Source organism: Cheilinus undulatus, linkage group 21, assembly GCF_018320785.1.
Source record: "Cheilinus undulatus linkage group 21, ASM1832078v1, whole genome shotgun sequence".
Classification (NCBI taxonomy): domain Eukaryota; kingdom Metazoa; phylum Chordata; class Actinopteri; order Labriformes; family Labridae; genus Cheilinus; species Cheilinus undulatus.
Window position 1 is genome coordinate 8,869,513 of NC_054885.1, and position 20,281 is coordinate 8,889,793.

At 40.4% G+C, this 20,281-nt stretch overlaps 2 protein-coding genes across 2 annotated transcripts; both read right to left on the reverse strand.

The window, feature by feature from the left end:
- Positions 1 to 530: 530 nt before the first annotated feature.
- On the reverse strand, positions 531 to 10,192 carry LOC121529506 (keratin, type I cytoskeletal 13-like). Its single transcript, XM_041817421.1, has 9 exons — positions 10,111 to 10,192; positions 9,797 to 10,065; positions 5,553 to 5,635; positions 3,228 to 3,384; positions 2,937 to 3,098; positions 2,681 to 2,806; positions 2,517 to 2,591; positions 2,283 to 2,421; positions 531 to 661 (listed from the first exon to the last, which is right to left on the reverse strand). The coding sequence occupies exons 1-9, from the start codon at positions 10,133 to 10,135 to the stop codon at positions 531 to 533; spliced, it is 1,167 nt and encodes a 388-aa protein (XP_041673355.1). The 5' UTR covers positions 10,136 to 10,192.
- A 4,451-nt stretch (positions 10,193 to 14,643) lies between these two features.
- LOC121503581 (keratin, type I cytoskeletal 13-like) lies at positions 14,644 to 19,986 on the reverse strand. The gene is made up of 8 exons (XM_041778051.1): positions 19,463 to 19,986; positions 18,438 to 18,520; positions 16,632 to 16,788; positions 16,340 to 16,501; positions 15,937 to 16,062; positions 15,772 to 15,846; positions 15,527 to 15,672; positions 14,644 to 14,957 (listed from the first exon to the last, which is right to left on the reverse strand). The coding sequence occupies exons 1-8, from the start codon at positions 19,946 to 19,948 to the stop codon at positions 14,720 to 14,722; spliced, it is 1,473 nt and encodes a 490-aa protein (XP_041633985.1). The 5' UTR covers positions 19,949 to 19,986; the 3' UTR covers positions 14,644 to 14,719.
- Between the last annotated feature and the right edge of the window lie 295 nt (positions 19,987 to 20,281).

Below are 20,281 nucleotides of genomic sequence, written 5' to 3' on the forward strand. Positions count from 1 at the left end.
GAAAGAACTGTGCCTAATATGAAAACATTCTTACAATCAGGTTGTTCAGGACAACAGACAGCTCCACAGTCATCCAGGTCTTTTCTCCAGCTTAGAATATATCCAATCTCTCTGGGGTCTGATTGAGGATTGGGTCTGCCCTTTGTGTTCCTGTGAATCATTTACATTGATGAGATGGTATTGATGAAAATTCCCTATGTGAGTGTATGCACTCGTGCATTCATGTAGGTCGCTGCTGTTTAAGGTGCTGAATGTGTGTTTTGTTGATTTACCAAAATAGCACTGAGTCATGTTACCTTCATGAGCTTCCACCAGCATGAACTTGAATCTTGTTTACTCTTCAAAACTGTATTAAATTCAGCCCTTGTGTAGCTTTCAGTAAAGCAGCAGCGCCTAGTGGTCATTCAAGGGAGTGCAACTTCAGACACTTAAATAAGAAGACACAACAGACTTTCATTTTAAGGTTCCTCAGCAAATTTTATTAGAATATTTATTCATGTTTGCTAAGGACTGTGCCCTCCTGCAGGTGCTCACAGCTCCTTCACAACCTCGGACTGGGTGGAACTAACCACCTTCCCATCCACTACCTCCTCGACGATGGTGATGACTTTCTGTTTGGTAATTGAAGTGGAGACTGGGGGAGCAGGTGAGGGTGAGCGCTCTACAACAGTGGATGTCGTCATGCTGCTGGAGCTGCCAGTGCTGCATTGGGGAGAGGAGCAGTTTTTTTTTCATCACAGTCACATTGAAAGTAAAATGAAGCATTATTCAGAAGCAGTTTAGGAAGATGAGGCTGCTGAATGTTGCAACAATTTTACAGTGTTATTTAGCAGATGCTTTAGCCCAAAGAGACGTACATCCGAGGCAGAGGCAGATGTTTAAGGCATACAGGACATTGCCAAAGGGCCCACACTGGGTTCTGATCATGCTCTGACTTAGATCCAAACCACTGACATTCTGTATCAAAGTTAGCACACTGAGGATGCTTAGAGACTTTCAACTAAAGAAAAAGTAACGATTTATAAAGAGAATATTTATGCACTCTGACAGACCAAACACAACAAAATAATATGACAACAAACAGAGAAGACAAAAATATTCTAAGAAAACTGAACAGTGAAACTGTTCAGTGAATGCTCGATCTTTAAAGGTTACCATTCTCAACTGGTAGGTCAGGACCCAAAAGTACATCCTAAAGCCATTTTCAGTGGTTCACAGATGTATGCCTGGAAAAATATGTGGCAAATGGTGTCTGATGTGCTTTTATTTTGACGGATATGTCTCTATATAATATGTGTGCTACTTTGCAAAGAGACCTCAATAACAAAATAACTACCGCGGGAACAACTTCACGATTAAAGCACTGTTTAAAAATGCCAGGCATTTGATCTTTGGAAAAACTGATCACACTTTTACTTTGAAATATATTCTAGAAGTGTATCATGCCTGACATTCTTACCAAGGCCATATTGACCATAAGGATGCCTAAAAGTGATATGCTTTGGCATACAATGGTTTTCAACTCTCAGTCAATCAATCAAATTGTTTGCAGAGTGTAAAATCACAGGTCTATGCTGTACTCTCTGTTGTGGCCTATTAAAATGGACCAGTGGTAATCCTCAGTGTTATCATAAAGGCTATGCCCTGTTATAATATAGACCAGCGTTAGTCCCCATTAGCAAAGCAGTAACATTATTTAGCTATAATACAGTGAAACAGAAACCTTCCCTCTAACAACCAAGACTCTCAAAGACCAAACCCATGTTGGCAGCTCTCTGTCAAACCTTTGTTGTACTGAGAAAATCCTAAACTGTGTTTATCTTGCAAACATGAGCAGAGCATGACGAACTCCTGTTTCTCTCCCTCAGCTGTTCTTGATAAAGTAGTAGAGAGGAGAAAAAGTGCCTCTAATTACATTAACTTGTACTGGAGAAACCGCACAACCGTCCTGCACTGTCAGACCGAACTGTTGAAGGTTGTTGATAACATTAGAACACATTTTTAGTTGTAAGTACACAGTCCTCAATCACTTCAAGTATTTTCTGTCATTGTACTCAAATGATTTGACAATCAGCCCTTAATTTGCACAATGTTCCCAGAATGCCTTTTGGTGTTACACACTTCTGCACCATGAGTGAAGTTACCGACTCAGTTAGACAAGTCCAACCTTTGTAGAGCAACAACAACTCAACACTAAAAATCTTTTACAAATTCAACACACAACAGACTTTATTCTAAATGTCCTGCAGGTGCATTCTGTGAACAATTCACTCACCCGCCACCCTCTCCATCCAGCAGCCTCCTGTACTCGGCGATCTCCATCTCCAGTCTGGTCTTGATGTCCAGCAGGCACTGGTACTCTTGGCCCTGACGCTCCAGGTCAGCTCTCAGCTGCATCAGCTGCCCCTCCAAAGAAGAAACCTGGATAAGAAGAAGAAAAACAAAAAGAAGGAGGTTTACATGTTGAAGTCAATGAGCAGCAACGGTCTGAGTGGAAACATGAAGCACCTGCTCACCTGGCTCTGAAAACATGCTATCTGTATGGCGTACTGATGCTGGGTTTCAGCCAGGGTGCCCTCCAGAGATGCTTTCTACAGGAGAGAAGAGCCGACTCAGTTTTTAATCACCTTGAATCAGACTGGATTTAAAAGGCTGTGTAAGAGTGTGATGTGATTCTCACCATACTGAGTTGTGACTGCAGCTCAATCTCCAGAGCTTGCAGCGTTCGCTTGAGCTCAGTCAACTCAGTTTTGGATGTTTGGATGCCCTCTGTGCTAACAGCAACCTCTTTGTTCAGAGCATCTGTCTGTAAGAGAGACACAGCATTGTCATTACAAACTGCAATTGTACCCACTGTACCCACTAGTCATTTTAATGCTTTAAGCTAATTTCTTCAATCAGTCAATTCAGATTTTAAACTACAAATAAAGCCGTACCTTTGCCTGGAACCAGGCATCAAGTTCTTTCTTGCTCTTGGCGGCAGCAGCTGCATACTGCTCCCTGATCTCCTCCATGATCTGAGCGAGGTCGGGTCCTTGAGCAGCGTCCACCTCTACGTTCACCTGGCCGCTCATTGAGTTCCCCAAGCCGAGCATGTCCTGCAGATGAACAACAAAGAGACAAACATAAGGAGGATTCGGGACTAACTAGGACAAACCTGTTTCAGTTCATGTTTTTAAACCAACAGTTATCTGAACCCCTGAACTGGATCAAGGTGTTTCACCAACCTCCTCATGGTTCTTCTTCATGAAGATCAGCTCCTCCTTCAGGCCTTCAATCTCCATCTCCAGGTCTGTCCCGCTCATGGTGATCTCATCAAGGACCCTCTTCAGCCCACAGATGTCAGCCTCCACTGACTGGCGCATAGCAAGCTCATTCTCATACCTGCACAGAGGATAAAGCTTTAACATGTAAGTATGGCTCTGTTTCAGCTAGTGTTGTAAAGATACAAGATAAAACAGTTGTCTTTGTTGGCTGTGGTAGCCCTTCATATAACAGCTATGGCTGCTCAGAAAATAAAAAAAATAAGGCCTTTGCCACCTCAAGGGCTCCATGCATGAACTGTTTCCTCATTTGGCATTAGACCGCTCCCACACCTCCAGTCGGGAGAAGAGAAAGGCGTATGATGGCAAATTCATTGCGGTTTACTCGCTGTTTTCGTGAGTTACTTAAGCTGACTGTCAATGACGAGTTAAATTTAGCTGAAGATGTACATTGCAGCAAGCAGCAACGATGTCCAGAAGTGCTTTTAACCTTTTTATGAAACATCATTTTAGCATGTTTGGATGCCAAGCAATGATGATAGAGTAAACACGATCAACAATCGAAACAAAAAACCCAACGAAACAGACAAATTAAGGCAGTATAGGAGGGTTTAGATTCCGTTTTGGCTTAGCACGTATTGTTGGGCGGAAGTTGCGAAACGGTCTTATTTTCCACTGGAAATACGCCACCCACTGCCGTGCATAGAGCCCATTATGTACATACATATTTTTTTTAATTATACAATTTGTCTTTCTGGTCTCGCTAGTGCAGTTCTGTTAAAGAAATGACATGCCTCCTTTAGCATTTTTGGGTAGATAACTCATCAAAAAGATAATTGAATCAAATTATGTAGCTATTATGTGTCTCTAGTGCACATGAGCTGTTAAATTAAAAATAAAGGGGAAAATATTCTCCTCATTTCAACTGTTGGGAACGTAACTCTTCCCAACAGCTTGCTAACTGAACATAAATTGTGTTAGCAAGCTAACTAGCTTGATAGCTAACTGGAAAACATTCTGAGCTACATTAGGTTATCTGATTCTTTGTAAGCAAGCTAACTAGCTTTGTGACAAACAAAACAGTCTCTAGAAGCGACAGACTATAATGAATTTCAGTGTGTTTGCTCACTGCCTTAGTTCGTGCAAACCAGCTTATTAGCATAATAGCCAGGTCCACAGTTCAGCTAAAGAAATGATGTGTCTCATTTACCTTTTTTTTTTTGGGGGGGGGGGGTCCTAACTCATTTAATTTGTTTGTTGTCTCTCTAGTGCATATGGACTGTTTTAACTGGAAAAAAGAGGAAACATTATCCTCACTTCAACTATTAGCAAAATAACACTTTGTGAGAAGAAAAATTAGATTTATTAAGTAAAAGTGCTTTTGTAGCATGGACTCCGTACTTGCTTACTGTACATTAATGTGTGTTAGCAAGCCTAACCCTTAGCTTGTAAGCTAAGTAGACAATATTGTGAGCTGCAGATACCTGATTCCTTGTAAGCAAGCTAACTAGCCTTGTGACTAGTGAAACAGTCCCTTGAAACACAGTTGGGTATAATTTGCTTCCGTCTGTTTGCTCCATGTCTTATTGCAAGCCAGCTTTTTACCATGACAGCTAGCCAAAAGTTCAGCTTAAGAAATATGTCTCATTGAGCTGTTTTCGGGGTAGCTAACTCATCAAAAGGTTCACAAAATCAAAACATGCAGATTCGTTGTCTCTCTAGTAAATGTGGGCTATGTAACTGGAAAAAGAGGGAAACATTATCGTCACTTCAACTGTACCTACAGTTGAGAAGATTAATTCAGTAAAAGTGCTTTGTAGCATGCACTCTGTGCTTGCTAACTGTACATAAATGTGTTTTATCAAGCTAATTAGCTTGTAACTAGCTAGAAAATATTGTGAGCTACAGTTATCTGATTACTTGTAAGCAAGCTAACTATCCTAGTGGCTAATGAAACAGTTTTCTCAGAAGACAGCTAAGTAAAATAGATTTCTTTCTTTTCATTCACTATTTTCTGTATAAACTATGTACTTGGCATGATAAGTAGGTCATCAGTTTACTTAAAGATTTAATAGTTTTATAATTTATTCTTTGGAAGGTTTAAATCCTGCCTTTGTGCATTTGTATGAGGGGTTTTAGCTATAATAATACCCTTGTTGCTCACTTATTGATTAGTATTAATTTTTTAAGAAAGTTTAATCTTATGATGATTGTCTTCTTCAGAATTGGACTTACTGATATTAAATGTGCCATTTGTTTCACCCCATTAAATTGGACCTATCCACTCACTTGAGTCTGAAATCGTCAGCAGCCAGTTTGGCGTTGTCGATGCTGAGGTAGATGCCACCGTTGACCTTGGTAGCTTCCAGGATCTGTGATATAGAAAGAAAAGGATTGACATGAACTTTATATTCCAGTTTAAATTTTCTGATTTTTCCTCTAGGGTATAAAAACTATGGTCCAGCGCTTCTGGACTCCATGAATCCATTTAAAAAAACATTTGGACCTGTATTCTGTGTAATGATAAGTGCTGATCTGATGGTTATTATCCTATGACTCAACAAAACAATTATTTTTTCTTTTGCTTGCCTTCGACATCAGCAAAGAGGTCATATTTTGGGCCAGAATCTTGGGGAGAGAGCTGGTTGGCCACTTTAGGGTCCCTGCAGGTATGAAAATGACCTCGGCAAAGTATATAGAGTTTCTGACTGACCTCTTTCTTCCATGGTACAAAAAAGAAGAACAGTGCCTTCCAAAGCAAAATATTTCTTCATGCATGACAATGCACCATCTCATGCTGCAAAGAATACCTTTGTGTCATTGGCTGCTATGGGCATAAAAGGAGAGAAACTCATGTTGTGGCCCCCATCCTCCCCTGATCTCAACCCTACTGAGAACCTTTGGAGCATCCTCAAGCTAAAGATCTATAAGGGTGGGAGACAGTTCACATCAAAACAGCAGCTCTGGGAGGATATTCTGACAGCAAAGAAATTCAAGCTGAAACTCTCCAAAAATTCACAAGTTCAATGGATGCAAGAATTGTGAGGGTGATATCAAAAAGGGTCCTATAACATGGAACTTGGCCTGTTAAGATGTTTTTGATTGAAATAGCTCTTGATTTCAGTGAATATGACCTCCTAATGCTGCAAATTCAACAAATGACCATTTTCAGTTTTTTATAACCTATAACATGTTTTGAAACTCTGTGCATAATATTTTGGAACAGTGCATTTTGAGTTTTTATATTGGGTTGAAATGAGTCCTCAAATTTTTTTGGGTGATTTGATTCACAAAAATCCTAGAGGTAAATTATCTGCCTCGAGGCTTTGCTTAAATTACTCATGTATCCATATACTCCCAAGCTGTAATCTTGGACATCAAGCCATGCGTTGCATGGTGTGCTCTGTTTCACACGGACGGCTATTTGTGTGGCACAATGCTCTTGTTTTCGCTGTTACTGTAACGTAACATGCATGATTTATGGAGTGAAAATCACGAGTGAAGAGAAGATAATGCAGTGATGTTAACAGGCCCCCGTCCTGCATTTTTTCGCATCCACTGGCCATGGCTTTATGGCAAATATGGCACTATGCCTACACCGGTCAACCTACGCAGATCTCTGAGTTTACGTGCTGCCTGCATGGCTCACTGCTGTGAGACAGCGCTCAGTTTGTGTCTGCAGACTTCTGGGAATTTCATAACTTCTCTGATTGACCCGATGGTCTCACAGAAAACCGTCAGGCTTCACGATTCCAGTCCTGTTTTGGTGCTTTCCCTCTCTCTCTCTCTCTCTCCCTCTCTTCTGTGTGTGCACATTATACACTTAATTAAAAATTATTTAAATTAACACACTGATGTCTTGATTACAGCGTATTTTTCAACAAGTTTCAGCATCCTGCATAAGTTGATAAGACTTGTATTGATAATGAATTGACACCAATTGAATAGAAACATGCTATTGCCACAGACAGTGACTGAGGCTAAAGAGGTTAAAGTTCATCATCATACAGTCAAGATTTAACAGATCACAGAAGAAGCTTTATCCCTTATAATGTGTTCTCCATGTCAGTGGATGGTCTTAAAAAGTCATATCTTTATGGTGGATGAACTCACAAACAAAAATGTGCAAAAATTAAAAGTAAAAACCCTTTGAAAAATAGGCCATCTTCCTTTAATCTAAAGGTTCACCTTTCAGACATCATCAGACCACTGTGTGAATGATGGAGCTTTATTCTTGCTGTAATGTGAAATATTTAGTAGAGTATTCAAAATTATTAAAATTATTTACTTTAATGACAAATTGGAAAATACAAATAAACTACAAAGAAATAAAGTGTTAGCACCCTAAATTTTCTGGGAGAGGATCTCTAAATCCCAAATATGGCATGATCTAATGCCATCATTTAACTTCCTTTCCTTTTAATTTTAATAAATGTAAATTGCTATCAGAATTTCATTGCACTTTGTAAAATATATTTCCTTTAGAGAACCTGTTAAAGCTTGAGTATGTAACATTCGATGAGAGCTGTGTAGAATCAACTCTACTCCCCCTCCCTTCCTGTTCTTCTAGGTGTTTGAGCTCCATAGCTCCGCCCCTTCTCACATACCTCCTCGCGGATATGCATGTCTGCTGAATCGAATACTGATGGTGGCAAAGCTCTCGTGGAGTGATTTTGCTCCCCTTTTCCACTGAAGTCAACGGCCGGATTACAGGTTAGAAAACACTTCATCTCAGCATGAACAGATTCTACTTAGGACCAAACACCGCTGGTAACTCTGCCATTGACAGAGAGGTGGAAGCGCACCTACTACAGTGGCCAATAGGAACACTCCCTCTGACCTGAGCCATGATTGGCTGCGAGTAGCCACCTCATTGGCTGGAGCATCATCCCTTGCTGGTTCTCCTCAAGTGAGACTGCAGTGTGAGGAGACGATGCAGAAGTGTGTTATTCTTTTAGATGGCTTTAATAACAGGACCCTGACGGGTTGTGTAGTTTTTGTGAGTATACGACACTAAAAATAAATTGCTCACTACAGCTTTCACACCAATTTTTGATAAAGAAGTAGTTTATTTAAGGGACCCAGCTTATTTTCTCATTTGTCTAGTACCACTTCTCTTAAAAAAGCAAAAGTGACTGATTAAAAAAAATGCAATATTTCTTAGAATTTATTAATTTATTAGACTACCCTAACCCTAAACAAAGTAAGGTTTATGCCACAGCTGCCCTAAATTAACAGCATTGGTAATTACCAAAATCATTTTTTATTTTTCTGCAATGGTTAATACACCAATATGTAGAAGCTCTTTAACCCAAAATATATTTTTAATGCTAAAATATAATTATTATGTTATCCATGAATTTTCAAATTTACTGATTTACAAAAAACTGAAAAAATAGTAAAGCTCATTAATATTTCTTAATTAATTAATAATTGTCAAATTATAGTTTTTTACTTGCATTCCTCAACAGAAAAATGAGTTTTGGTGGTTGAATGTTATGCTTGATTAATTTCTGACTTCTCAGAGAAGCCAAGTGGGCCAGCTCAAATTTGGGTATAAAAAGGTGAATTCAGTTTGAAATTCCTCATCCCTGTTCAAAATGGTAAAATGTGGAGAGCTCACTGAAAATGAAAGAGTCCGCATTAAAGCACTTCATGATGCTGGATGATCTTTGAGACAAATATGACAGGTGGTCTAATAAATTTGTTAAGCACTATATATACATATATATATGTGCATATTCTGGAGGTTTGCTCGATAACGTTTGAATTATGCTTTAACAGGTGATGACTTGAAAATATACTGACTGACTGTCATTTGCATCAACTATTTAGGAAAATCAGAGAAAATATTTGCATAATAATTTGGAACTTGGTTTAGTTTTACTATTAAAAGTCCTCACATTTTAATCCTTTCTTGTAGTCCAGGCATTTATTCTCTTGCCTAAATCTGGTATCAAATCATGGTAGTGTGTTGTACGCACTCTACAGCTGAGAGGCAGAATAGCTACAGATGCATTATATTTTGACAGATTCACCCAAAGTGAAAAAAATATCATGGATTTTAATTGTCCAGTGAAAACTGAATTACATTTTATTATAGTTTTAGCCATCTTGACAAAAACTCAGCTTACTTTTAGTCACTTTTAGTCATCAAAAATCTATTTTTGGCTAGTCTTAGTCTAGTCTTTCTTGTGGAAAAAAGACTGTCAAGAAACATTTTTAGTCATAGATTTGGTCAACGAATTTAACACTGTAAAGTTCAAGTATTAGATTACAGATCTGAAAATCTCTTTAGAAAAAAGTTAAGAAAGTATAAGGACTTTTCTGCTCTTTTCTGCTCTTCTGGCATGACAGGTTTGTTTTCATTAGTGCTTGAAATTGTCAAGTTAATTGAAGTCAGTTCATGGGGATGCTTTGATAAATCTTGCAATAATTTAAAGAAATATTATCTGAAACGTGACTATGACCTACAATTTAAAGAGATGCTTGTTTCAGTGGATGGTAAAACTGTCTTTGTAGATTCTACTTACCTTTCCCTGCAGCTCTGCAATGGTGGCATAGTAGGCACTGTAGTCTCTGGAGGAGGGAGAGGCCTTCTTCTCCAGGAACTCCCTGATCTTCAGCTCCAGCTCAGCATTGGCAGCCTCCAGCTTGCGCACCTTCTCCAGGTAGGAAGCCAGGCGGTCGTTCAGGTTCTGCATGGCCATCTTCTCGTTGGCAGTGATGTCAAGGTCACCTCCGGCACCACCTCCGGCACCTCCCCCGCCAACACCGCCGAAGGAGAACGCAGAACCACTACCTGAGCTCCGTCCAAAAGCATTGCCTCCCAGGTAGCTGAAAATGCCACTGCCACTACTTTGGGCGAACATGGAGGCACTACCACCAGAGATTTTGACAGTGCCAGTTTGAGCTCCCCCATACACCGAGGCACTGCTACGACCACCACCACCAGCGCTGCTGGTGTATCTGTATGACACAGACATTTTGTAGTGAAGGTAAAGAGGCCAATGCTCTGCTACAGCTGCTGAGGAGAGACTGTGCAGCTTGGAGAACGGCTGATGCTTTATACTGTTTGAAGAGTTCGTGAGGAAGGGGGATGGATGGATGGTGCCAAGCCTGGGAGGAGACACCTGTCCTTGTTTGACTCTGCAGGATGGTTTATGGGCTGTAGGTGTGTCTGAGAAATGTAGAATCCACCCATCATTAGTGTCTTCACCTGTTCATGTACATGCATCAGGAGTTCGTATCAAAAGATTGATGCACATGAAGAGCTGCAGGCGAGTTCAGACCTGGATGACATTAATGTTTAAAGATCCACAAAGCATGAAAAAACACATCCAATCAATCAGCAGCACAAAGTGACCTTCACAATAACTTACATCTGTTATTACATTTTTTAGGGCAAGGTGCGGTAACTCTTGGCTGCAGGCTATTGTGATGGGACTCATGTGCATTGAGTCTCTGCAAGGTGGATCTATGAAAGCGGCAGAGATCAAGAGGGTTATTGTTCTTAAAGGTGTGGTTAAATTTTTCAGCTGTGAACTAAGCCATTACCAGTTTCACAGCAGACAAGAAAATCATTTTAGTCTCACCCCGAGGATGTGGTCTCTCATAATTGCTTAATGATTTTTACACAAACATGTGCAAAGGTGACCAAGAGAACAGGTACATTGTAAAGTTTGCAGATGATTCTGTCACAATGACGAGTCCGGCCATGGTCCCACTGTGGATGAGTTTGCCAACTGGTGTGATGAATCTTTCTTGGGGCTTAATATTCCCAAGACTATAGAAAAGGTCATAGAGTTCGGAGCCCATGCTCCATATCACAAGCCTACGATCATCAAAAACCAGGCTGTTGAATGCATGATTGTAAATTTGGTGATTCGTTGACAATGATGTTGAGAGACTGATCCGTGGCAAAAAAGAAGACAGGATACAACGGAGGCCGCTGTCGAGGGATGGACTAACTTTGGAAAAAGCACTCAAGTTTGCACAAGCAATGGAGGCAGAAAACAGAGATATTGTGGATTTACACGGCATGAAAGAGGCTGGTAAATGGAAGAGAGTGGCAGGGTTGGTGAACAAGGTCAGGGGCACACGACCAAAGCCTCAGCTGGACATTAGAAAATGCTACAGATGCGGTGGAGAAAAGCACCTGGCCAAAGACTGCAGGTTTGCCAATGAAAAACATCACACCTGTGTAAAAGAATAAAGCCCTGCGATTGACTGGCGACCAGTCCAGGGTGTACCCCGCCTCTCGCCCAATGAGAGCTGGGATAGGCTCCAGCCCCACCCCCGACCCGGAACGAATAAGGGGTATAGAAAATGGATGGATGGATAGAAAAAGAAGAATGAAGAGAGCTTATTTCCTACAAGAGGAAACAGGGAAATCAGTGTATCATTCGTTCATTTAATATTTGATTGTTAATTGAATCACAAATAAATGAAAAATGGCCCATTGGTTACTTTTCTGTTTTAAAAACCAAATCAAATATTGAAAATACTCTTAATTTTCTAGTTTTCATTTCTGAAATGAAATCAAATAAACAAGAAATGATGATATATGATGGGATCAAAGAATGTAATATGAAATAACAGCTGTAATCAGTCAATTTGATTGCAATATTGATTTGCGTAACCTGGTGCAGGTGTTGTGCTCAGAAAAGCATCCTGAGAATCACATGCCCATCGCTGAGGGAATACAAACTCCGGCACCGAGTTAGGGCACACTCACACTTGGCAATCTGTACTGTGCACGGGTACGTTTGAGCCTAAAAGTCCGGTACATTTGACTGACATGAGGACACTCTTCTGTGCTTGGACGTGGCATGCTTCCCTGGCTCCGGCACAGAAGGACAAGGTGGACCAAAGCATGGTACGATGCAAATGAAGAAGCAAAAGTGCGGGAACGTGACCTAACTTGGTGCTGGTGTTTGTGTTCCGTATATCATTCCAGGAAGCGTGAACTCCTCAGTGATGGACATGTGATTCTCAGGATGCTTTTCTGAGCACAACACCTGCACCAGGTTATGCAAATTAATACTGAAATCATACTAACTGCTTACGCCTATTTTTTCATATTACATTCTCTGATTCCAACATTAATAGCAAAAGTCAAAAAGACGCATCATTTCTTGTTTATTTGATTTGGTTTTATAAATGAAAACAAGAAAATGAAACATTTCATCATTATTCGTTATTCAATTATCAATCAAATATTAAATGAACGAATGATACACTGATTCAGGGAGATTGTGAGATTGAAAAAGTTTTCAGTATGCATCACATTAAGGACTTCACGCACTGGGTCCATCATTTTCGGATCCATAACCTGAGAGAACGACAGACAATGTAAACACTGAGTCTACTTGCATCTTATTTAAAAAAAAAAAAAAAAAAAAAAAAATTGTAGATTGTGGAAAATTGTTTCTGCTGTTGCTGCGAAATAATGCAAGTAAATTTAATTTAACCATTGTAAAAAAAAAACTGTTCATAAATGGCAAATGACAAATGCATAGATATCTCTACAAATGACACATTTGTAGCTTGTTTTTTCGGTTAAGGGGGGCCCTGTAAATTTTGTTCTGGGAGTCCAAAATCCCTAGCTATGCTCCTGTGAACAGGCTTATAGTGGAGATGAAGAGCAACTTTCTAATTCAGTCTCTGTTAAATGACAGTGAGTACAAACTTTTGCTGTTATCTGTTATATACTCTGGTTGTTATTAACATAATAAATGGACATATCACCTTTGGGAATTTACTTTGAGTTTCCTGAGAAAGTTTAGAGGGAAGATTTGTTATTTCTAGTAAACTCCAGTGAAAATTCCTGAATAAATCAGAAAAATCTGTCAGGCACTTTTTTGGTTTCCTTCCTGCTGTCAAGAAAAACTTCAGGAAACAAAAATAAAAGCACTTCATAGACTTTTTTCCCTGCCAACTTTTACAACCCACTAGAATAGCTCCGCAACCAATTTTTGGGACCGTACCCTGTAGTTGAGTCTTGTTTGGTCAGATGAGACCAAAATTGAAGTTTTTTGCCTAAACACAAGGTGCCATATGTGGTGGAGAACTAACACTGCACATCATCTTGAACACACCATCCCATCTGTGAAACATGGGGGTGGCAGCATCATGCTGTGGGGATGCTTTTCTTCAGCTAGGACAGGGAAGCTGGTCAGAGTTGATGGTAAAGCCGAATACACCAAAAATACAGGGCAACCCGTAAAAATCAACAAAAGACTTGAGACTGGGGCGGGGATTCACCTACAGCAGGACAACAACCCTAAACATACAGCAAGAGCTACAATGGAATGGTTTAGCTTGAAGCGTATTCATGTGTTAGAATGGCCCAGTCAAAGTGCAGACCTAAATCCCATTGAGAATCTGTGGCCAGACTTGAAAATTTCTGTTCACAGACTCTCTCCATCAAATCTGGCTGAGTTTGAGCTAGTTTGCAAAGAGGAATGGGCAAAACTTTCAGTCTCTGGATGTGCAGAGTTGGTAGAGACAAACCCAAGAAGACTTGCAGCTATAATTGCAGTGGCTCTTCAAAGTACAGAGCCCAGGGGGCTGAATACTTTTGCACACCTCAATTTCAAAAGCCATGTATAATTTTCCTTTCACTGCACAATTATGTGCCACTTTATGTTGATCTATCACAGGAAATCCCAATAAAATATATTTACGTTTGTGGTCGTATTGTGAAGGAATGTGGAAAAGTTCAAGGGGTACGACTACTTTTGCAAGCCACTGTATGATTTCTGATATAGGACTGGGCTTAGTGAAGGGTCAACTGTGGATGGGCATGTTATGAAACAACTATACTTAATTTAAAAACACCCTTATAATCAGATTGTGATTAATGAATGAATAAGGGAAGCAATTGTTGAAAACTACAGTGCCTAAAGGCTTACTGACTTTCAGGACCATGGACAGCTCCACAGTCATCCAGGTCTGTTCTCCAGCTTGGAGTATATCCAATCTCTCTGGTGTCTGATTGAGGATCAGGTCTGCCCTTTGTGTTCATGCGAATCATTTACATTGATTAAATGGCATTGATGAAAATTCCCTATATGAGTGTATGCACTCATGCCTTCATGTAGGTTGCTGCTGTTTAAGGTGCTGAAAGTGTGTTTTGTTCATTTACCAAAATAACATTGAGCCATGTTAGCTTCATGACCTTCCACCAGCATGAATTTCAATCAGCACCTATTAACCACTAAGGTTTCTTCTTTTTGAGACACATTTTTGTCATGTATTCTTTTAAACTGTTTTAAATTCAGCCCACATGTAGCTTTCAGTAAAGCAGCAGCACCTAGTGGTCATTCAAGGGAGTGCAACTTCAGACACTTTGATAAGAAGACACAACAGACATTTATTTTAAGGTTCCTCAGCAAACTTTATTTGCATGTTTGTTGGATGTTTGCTAATGGACTGCACCCTCCTGAAGGTGCTCACAGCTCCTTCACGACCTCAGACTGGGTGGAACTGACCACCCTCCCGTCCACTATCTCCTCGGTGTAGGTGATGACTTTCTGTTTGGTGACTGAGCTGGATGTTGGAGCAGGTGAGGGTGTGCGGTTTACAGTAGAGGAAGTGGTCATGCTGGAGCTGCCATAGCTGCTGGAGCCACCATAACCACTGGAGCTACCAGAGGCTCTGAAACTGCTGGAGCTGCCGGAGCTGCCGGAGCTGCAGGGGTAGGAAGAGCAGGTTTTTATTCATCAAAGTCACGTTAAAAATAAAGAGGCATCATTTGTAAGCAGTATAGGAGGATAAAGCTTCTGAATGTTACAATGATGTTAACAATGTCATCTAGCTGATGTTTTTGTCCAAAGAGATGTACACCTGAGACAGAGGCAGGTGTTTAAGGTGTACAGGACCTTGCCCAAGGGCCCACACTGGACACTGATCATGCTCTGACTGGGATTCAAACCCCTGACATTCTGTATCAAAGTAAGCACTGGGACATCCAGCCACTGTGCATGTTGAGGTGTGAGTATGCTTAGACACTTTCATTTAAAGAAAAAGGAAGGATTTGTAAAGAAAAACATAACTGAATATTTCTGCACTTAGTGTGTTCTGCTGCAAGCACTTGCTGTGTTCTAAACTAAGAGCATGGTCTCAAATATTAGTTTCAGCCTGTATAAGGTGTCCTAAACAATCCTGGAGTCCTGAGATGGTTTTTGACAGTTTGTTTGATAATGTCAGATTTTATTCTAAATGTCCTGCAGGTGTATCCTGTAAACAAAATTACTCACCCGCCACCCTCTCCATCCAGCAGCCTCCTGTACTCGGCAATCTCTATCTCCAGTCTGGTCTTGATGTCCAGCAGCATCTGGTACTCTTGGCCCTGACGCTCCAGGTCAAATCTCAGCTGTGATAGCTGCTCCTCCAAAGAGCAAACCTGGATAGGAAGAAGGCAAAAGAAAGAGAAGCAGAAGGTTTACATGTTGAAGTCAATGAGCAGCAACAGTCTGAGTAGAAACATGAAGCACCTGCTCACCTGGTTCTGAAAACCTGCTAGCATCATGGCGTACCGATTCTGGGTGTCAGCCAGGGTGCCCTCCAGACCTGCTTTCTACAGGAGAGAAAAACCGACTTGTTTTTTTCATTACCTTGATTCAGACTGGAGTAAAAAGGCTGTGTAAGAGTGTGATGTGATTCTCACCATACTGAGTTGTGACTGCAGCTCAATCTCCAGGCCTTGCAGCGTTCGTCTGAGATCAGTGATCTCAGTTTTGGATGTTTGTATGGTCTCTGTGCTAACAGCAACCTCTTTGTTCAGAGCTTCTACCTTTATAAAGACAAACAGCATTGTCATTACAAGCTGCAATTGTACCTGCTGATTTAGTGATCTACTGTTGTACTATTATCATTTAAATTTATCTCTGAAAGAGGAAAACTCCCAGATCTAATTCAACGCTCTTCTTCAAAACTTTTTGTCTTCTTGACTTCTTGTAGCTTTTTTATTTGTATAAAGTTAAATATATTTTCATAATGTTTAAACAAAACCAAACAAATGATGTCTATGTAGTATCAATTTAGATTTTGAACTACATAAAAAGCCATACCCTTCCCTGGAACCAGACATCAAGTTCTTTGTTGCTTTTGGCGGCAGCAGTTGCATACTGCTCCCTGATCTCCTCCATGATCTGAGCGAGGTCGGGTCCTTTAGCAGCGTCCACCTCCACGTTCACCTGGCCGCTCATCTGGGCCCGCAAAGCGAGCAGCTCCTGCAGATGAACAACAAAGAGACAACATTAAGGAGTGATCGGGACAAACTAAGACATTCCTCACAACAAATCTTTTTCAGTTCATGTTTTCAAACCAACAGTTTTCTGAACCCCTGGTGAATTCACCAACCTCCTCGTGGTTCTTCTTCAGGAAGATCAGCTCCTCCTTCAGGCCTTCGATCTGCATCTCCAGGTCAGTCCGGGACAGGGTGAGCTCATCAAGGACCCTCCTCAGCCCAGCGATGTCAGCCTCCACAGACTGGCGCATAGCAAGCTCGTTCTCATACCTGCACAGATGATGAAGTTTCTAAACGTAAGTTTGACTCAGATTTTTCTTCCCTAATGTTGCTTTGTTTGAATCTAGAAAAAAGGCTATAGACTTCCCACATGCTGACTAATATACTCTAAAGCTGAAATTGTTAAACTAAGCCTTTTTCTTTCTCAAATATGTTGATAAATATTTAGTTGTTTGAATAAAAGAAATTTATTAATCACCTCTCAGCTGTTTAAAGGAAGCTAACTTATCAAAAGGTTCACAGAGTCAAAATATGTAGATATTTCCTGTCTCTCTAGTATATGAAAGCTGTTTTTCTAGAAATATGAAACTATTAACATAACACTTAATAGGAATGCTAATTAGCTAAACTTAAAATTGCTGTTGCAGCATGGAATCTGTGTTTGCTAGCTGAACTGCATTTGTGTAAGCAAGCTAACTAGCTTGGCAGCTAACTGGAAAATATTCAGAGCTACATTGAATTTATCTGATTGTCTGTAAGCTATCGTCTCGTTCATGGTTTTAGTCTGTGCAAGCTAAGTTATTAGCATGATAGCTCAGTTGACAGTTTAGTTAAAGAAATCACGTATCTCAGTTAGCTTTTTTTAGTGTCTTACTTATCAAAAGGTTCAGAAAATCCACATATGTAGATATTTTCTGTCTCTTGAGTACATTCAAGGTGTTTTTACTAAAAACAGGAGACAAAATCTCTCCACGTTAACTGTTAGTAACAGAACACTTTGTGTGAAAGCTAATGATTTAAATTTTGAAGTGTTTTTGTAGCATGGACTCTGTGCTTCCTAACTGTATCTTAATTTCTGTTAGCAAGCTTACTAGCCGAGGACATTTAAGTGTAATGGGTTTCTACAGTCTAACTTACTGTCATAGTCTGTGCAAGCCAGATTTTAGCCTGATAGCTAGGTTGACAGTTTACCTAAAAAAAATGATGTGTCTCATTTAGCTTTTCTGGTTAACCAACCCATCAAAAGGCTCAAAAAATCAAATTTTTAGATATTACCTATGTTTCTTGAGTGCATGTGGGCTGTTAAACTGGAAAAAAAGGGGAAAAACTATCCTCACTTCAACTGTTAGGAGCCTACTGTGACGCTTCATGAGAAAGCTAATGAGATTAACTTAGTAAAGTGCTTTTGCGGCATGGCCTCTGGGCTTGCTTACTTTACATAAATGTGTGTTGGCAAGCTAACTAGCTTGTAAGCTAACTGGAAAATATTGTGAGCTACACTTGAGTTATCTGATTGTTTGCAAAGAAGCTAACTAGTCAAGCGGCTAACAAAAGAGTTACTGTCTTTGAAACAGTTTATTTATGTCTTCCTGTTCACTGCTAAGCACAGCTAGCTTGTAAAAACAACCTAGCTTATTAGCTTAATACCCTTGTCATCAGTTTATCTAAAGATGTAATTTTATAATGCAGTCTCTGGAATGTTAAAACCCTGCCTTTATGTGTTTGTTAGAGGATATTTAGCTATGATGGCACCCTCCTCTATCACTTATTAGTTAGCTGTATGAATTTTCTGTAGAAAGTTTGATTTTATGCAGACTAAAATCTTCTCAAGAAGTGGACGTATTGACAATGAAAGTTTCATTTGTTTCAGCCCATTAAATTTTATATGGAACCACCTGTCAGTCAGTTCATCCACTCACTTGAGCCTGAAGTCGTCAGCAGCCAGTTTGGCGTTGTCGATGCTGAGGTAGATGCCACCGTTGACCTTGGTAGCATCCTGGATCTGAGATGCAGAAAAGAAATGAATTACCATAAACTGTGTATCTGTTGTAGGGTATAAAACTACTCATTCAAAGTTTTTGGACACAATAAGAAGTCAAAAAAAGATATTTATATGTGTATTGCTTGTGATGACAGTTGCTTATTTTCCTATGACTAAAACATAACTACTCTTCTTTTGCATGCCTCGTCTTCAGAAACATCTGGAGCTCTATCTAATAGTGCTTCAACTAAAGCTGTCCTTCTTTTTATTTCTTCATTTGTTTAGACAGTTCTTGTTTAACAGGCTCAGAAAGCAGCCATTCTCAATGTGAACAATGAGAGAAAATGTCAGCTGTCAGTGGGTGAGTGCACTGTTAACTACACTTTATCTGGTAATTGTGGTAGAAACATTTTTGGTACAATTGCAGTCATATGCCGACAATTCAATAATTGCTAAGATAAAAAGAGTGGATTCTTAACTTTAACATTTTATACATGGGGGCCACCTTTTTGTTATAAATGGCTATGTGCATTGTGAAAAGCATGTCCATTGTTTTATGTTGAATAACAGGTTAAATTTTTTGCACTTTAATCATATAACTAGGTAAGTTAATGAAATGGTTTTCTGTAGCTGCAGCTGTAGCTCCCTTACTCTCTCCTTTGCATTAAAACACCAACAAAACAGTCCTCTTCACTAGTGAATTATTTTTCTTTGTGAGACATTTCTTTTACTACTGAATTTTTTTAATGAATTGAAACAAATGCATTAGTCTAAGTTTCAGAATCAGATTGCAGATTTGAAAAATGCATCAGAAATTAACATACAAAGTGTGCATAATTTATTTATTTATCAGCTTTTCAGGCTGTGCTGCAGGATGCTTTTGGTTCTCTTTAACATGACCTGCAACTAAAAGAGAAGCTCTCTTCAGTGGATGGTAAAACTGTCTTTGTAGATTCTACTTACCTTTCCCTGCAGGTCTGCGATGGTGACATAGTAGGCGCTGTAGTCTCTGGCAGAGGGAGAGGTCTTCGACTCCAAGAACTGCTTGATCTTCAGCTCCAGCTCAGCATTGGCAGCCTCCAGCTTGCGCACCTTCTCCAGGTAGGAAGCCAGGCGGTCATTCAGGTTCTGCATGGTCATCTTCTCGTTGGCAATGATGTCCAGGTCACCTCCGACACCACCCCCAAAACCACCTCCGACACCACCTCCGGCACCTCCCCCGCCAACACCGCCGAAGGAGAACGCAGAACCACCACCTGAGCCCTGTCCAAAACCAAGGCCTCCCAGGTAGCTGAAGTTACCAATGCCACCACCTCGGCCGAACATGGAGGCACTACCACCAGAGATTTTGACAGTGCCAAAATTAGCTCCCCCATACACCGAGGCACTGCTACGACCAACACCACCACCACCACCACTGCTACTGACGAATCTGTATGACCCAGCCATCTTGTAGTGAAGGTTAAGGAGGCTGATGCTCTGCTGCAGCTGCTGAGGAGAGACTGTGCAGCTTGGAGAACGGCTGATGCTTTATACTGTTCAAAGAGTTCGTGAGGAGGAGGGATGGATGGATGGTGCCAAGCCTGGGAGGAGACACCTGTCCTTGTTTAACTCTGCAGGATGGTTAATGGGCTGTAGGCGTGTCTGAGAAATGTGGAATCAACCCAACATTAGTGTGTTCACCTGTTAATGTACATGAATCAGGATCTCGTATCAAAAGATTGGAGCACATGAAGAGCTGCAGGCAAGTTCAGACCTGGATGACATTTTACATTTAAAGAT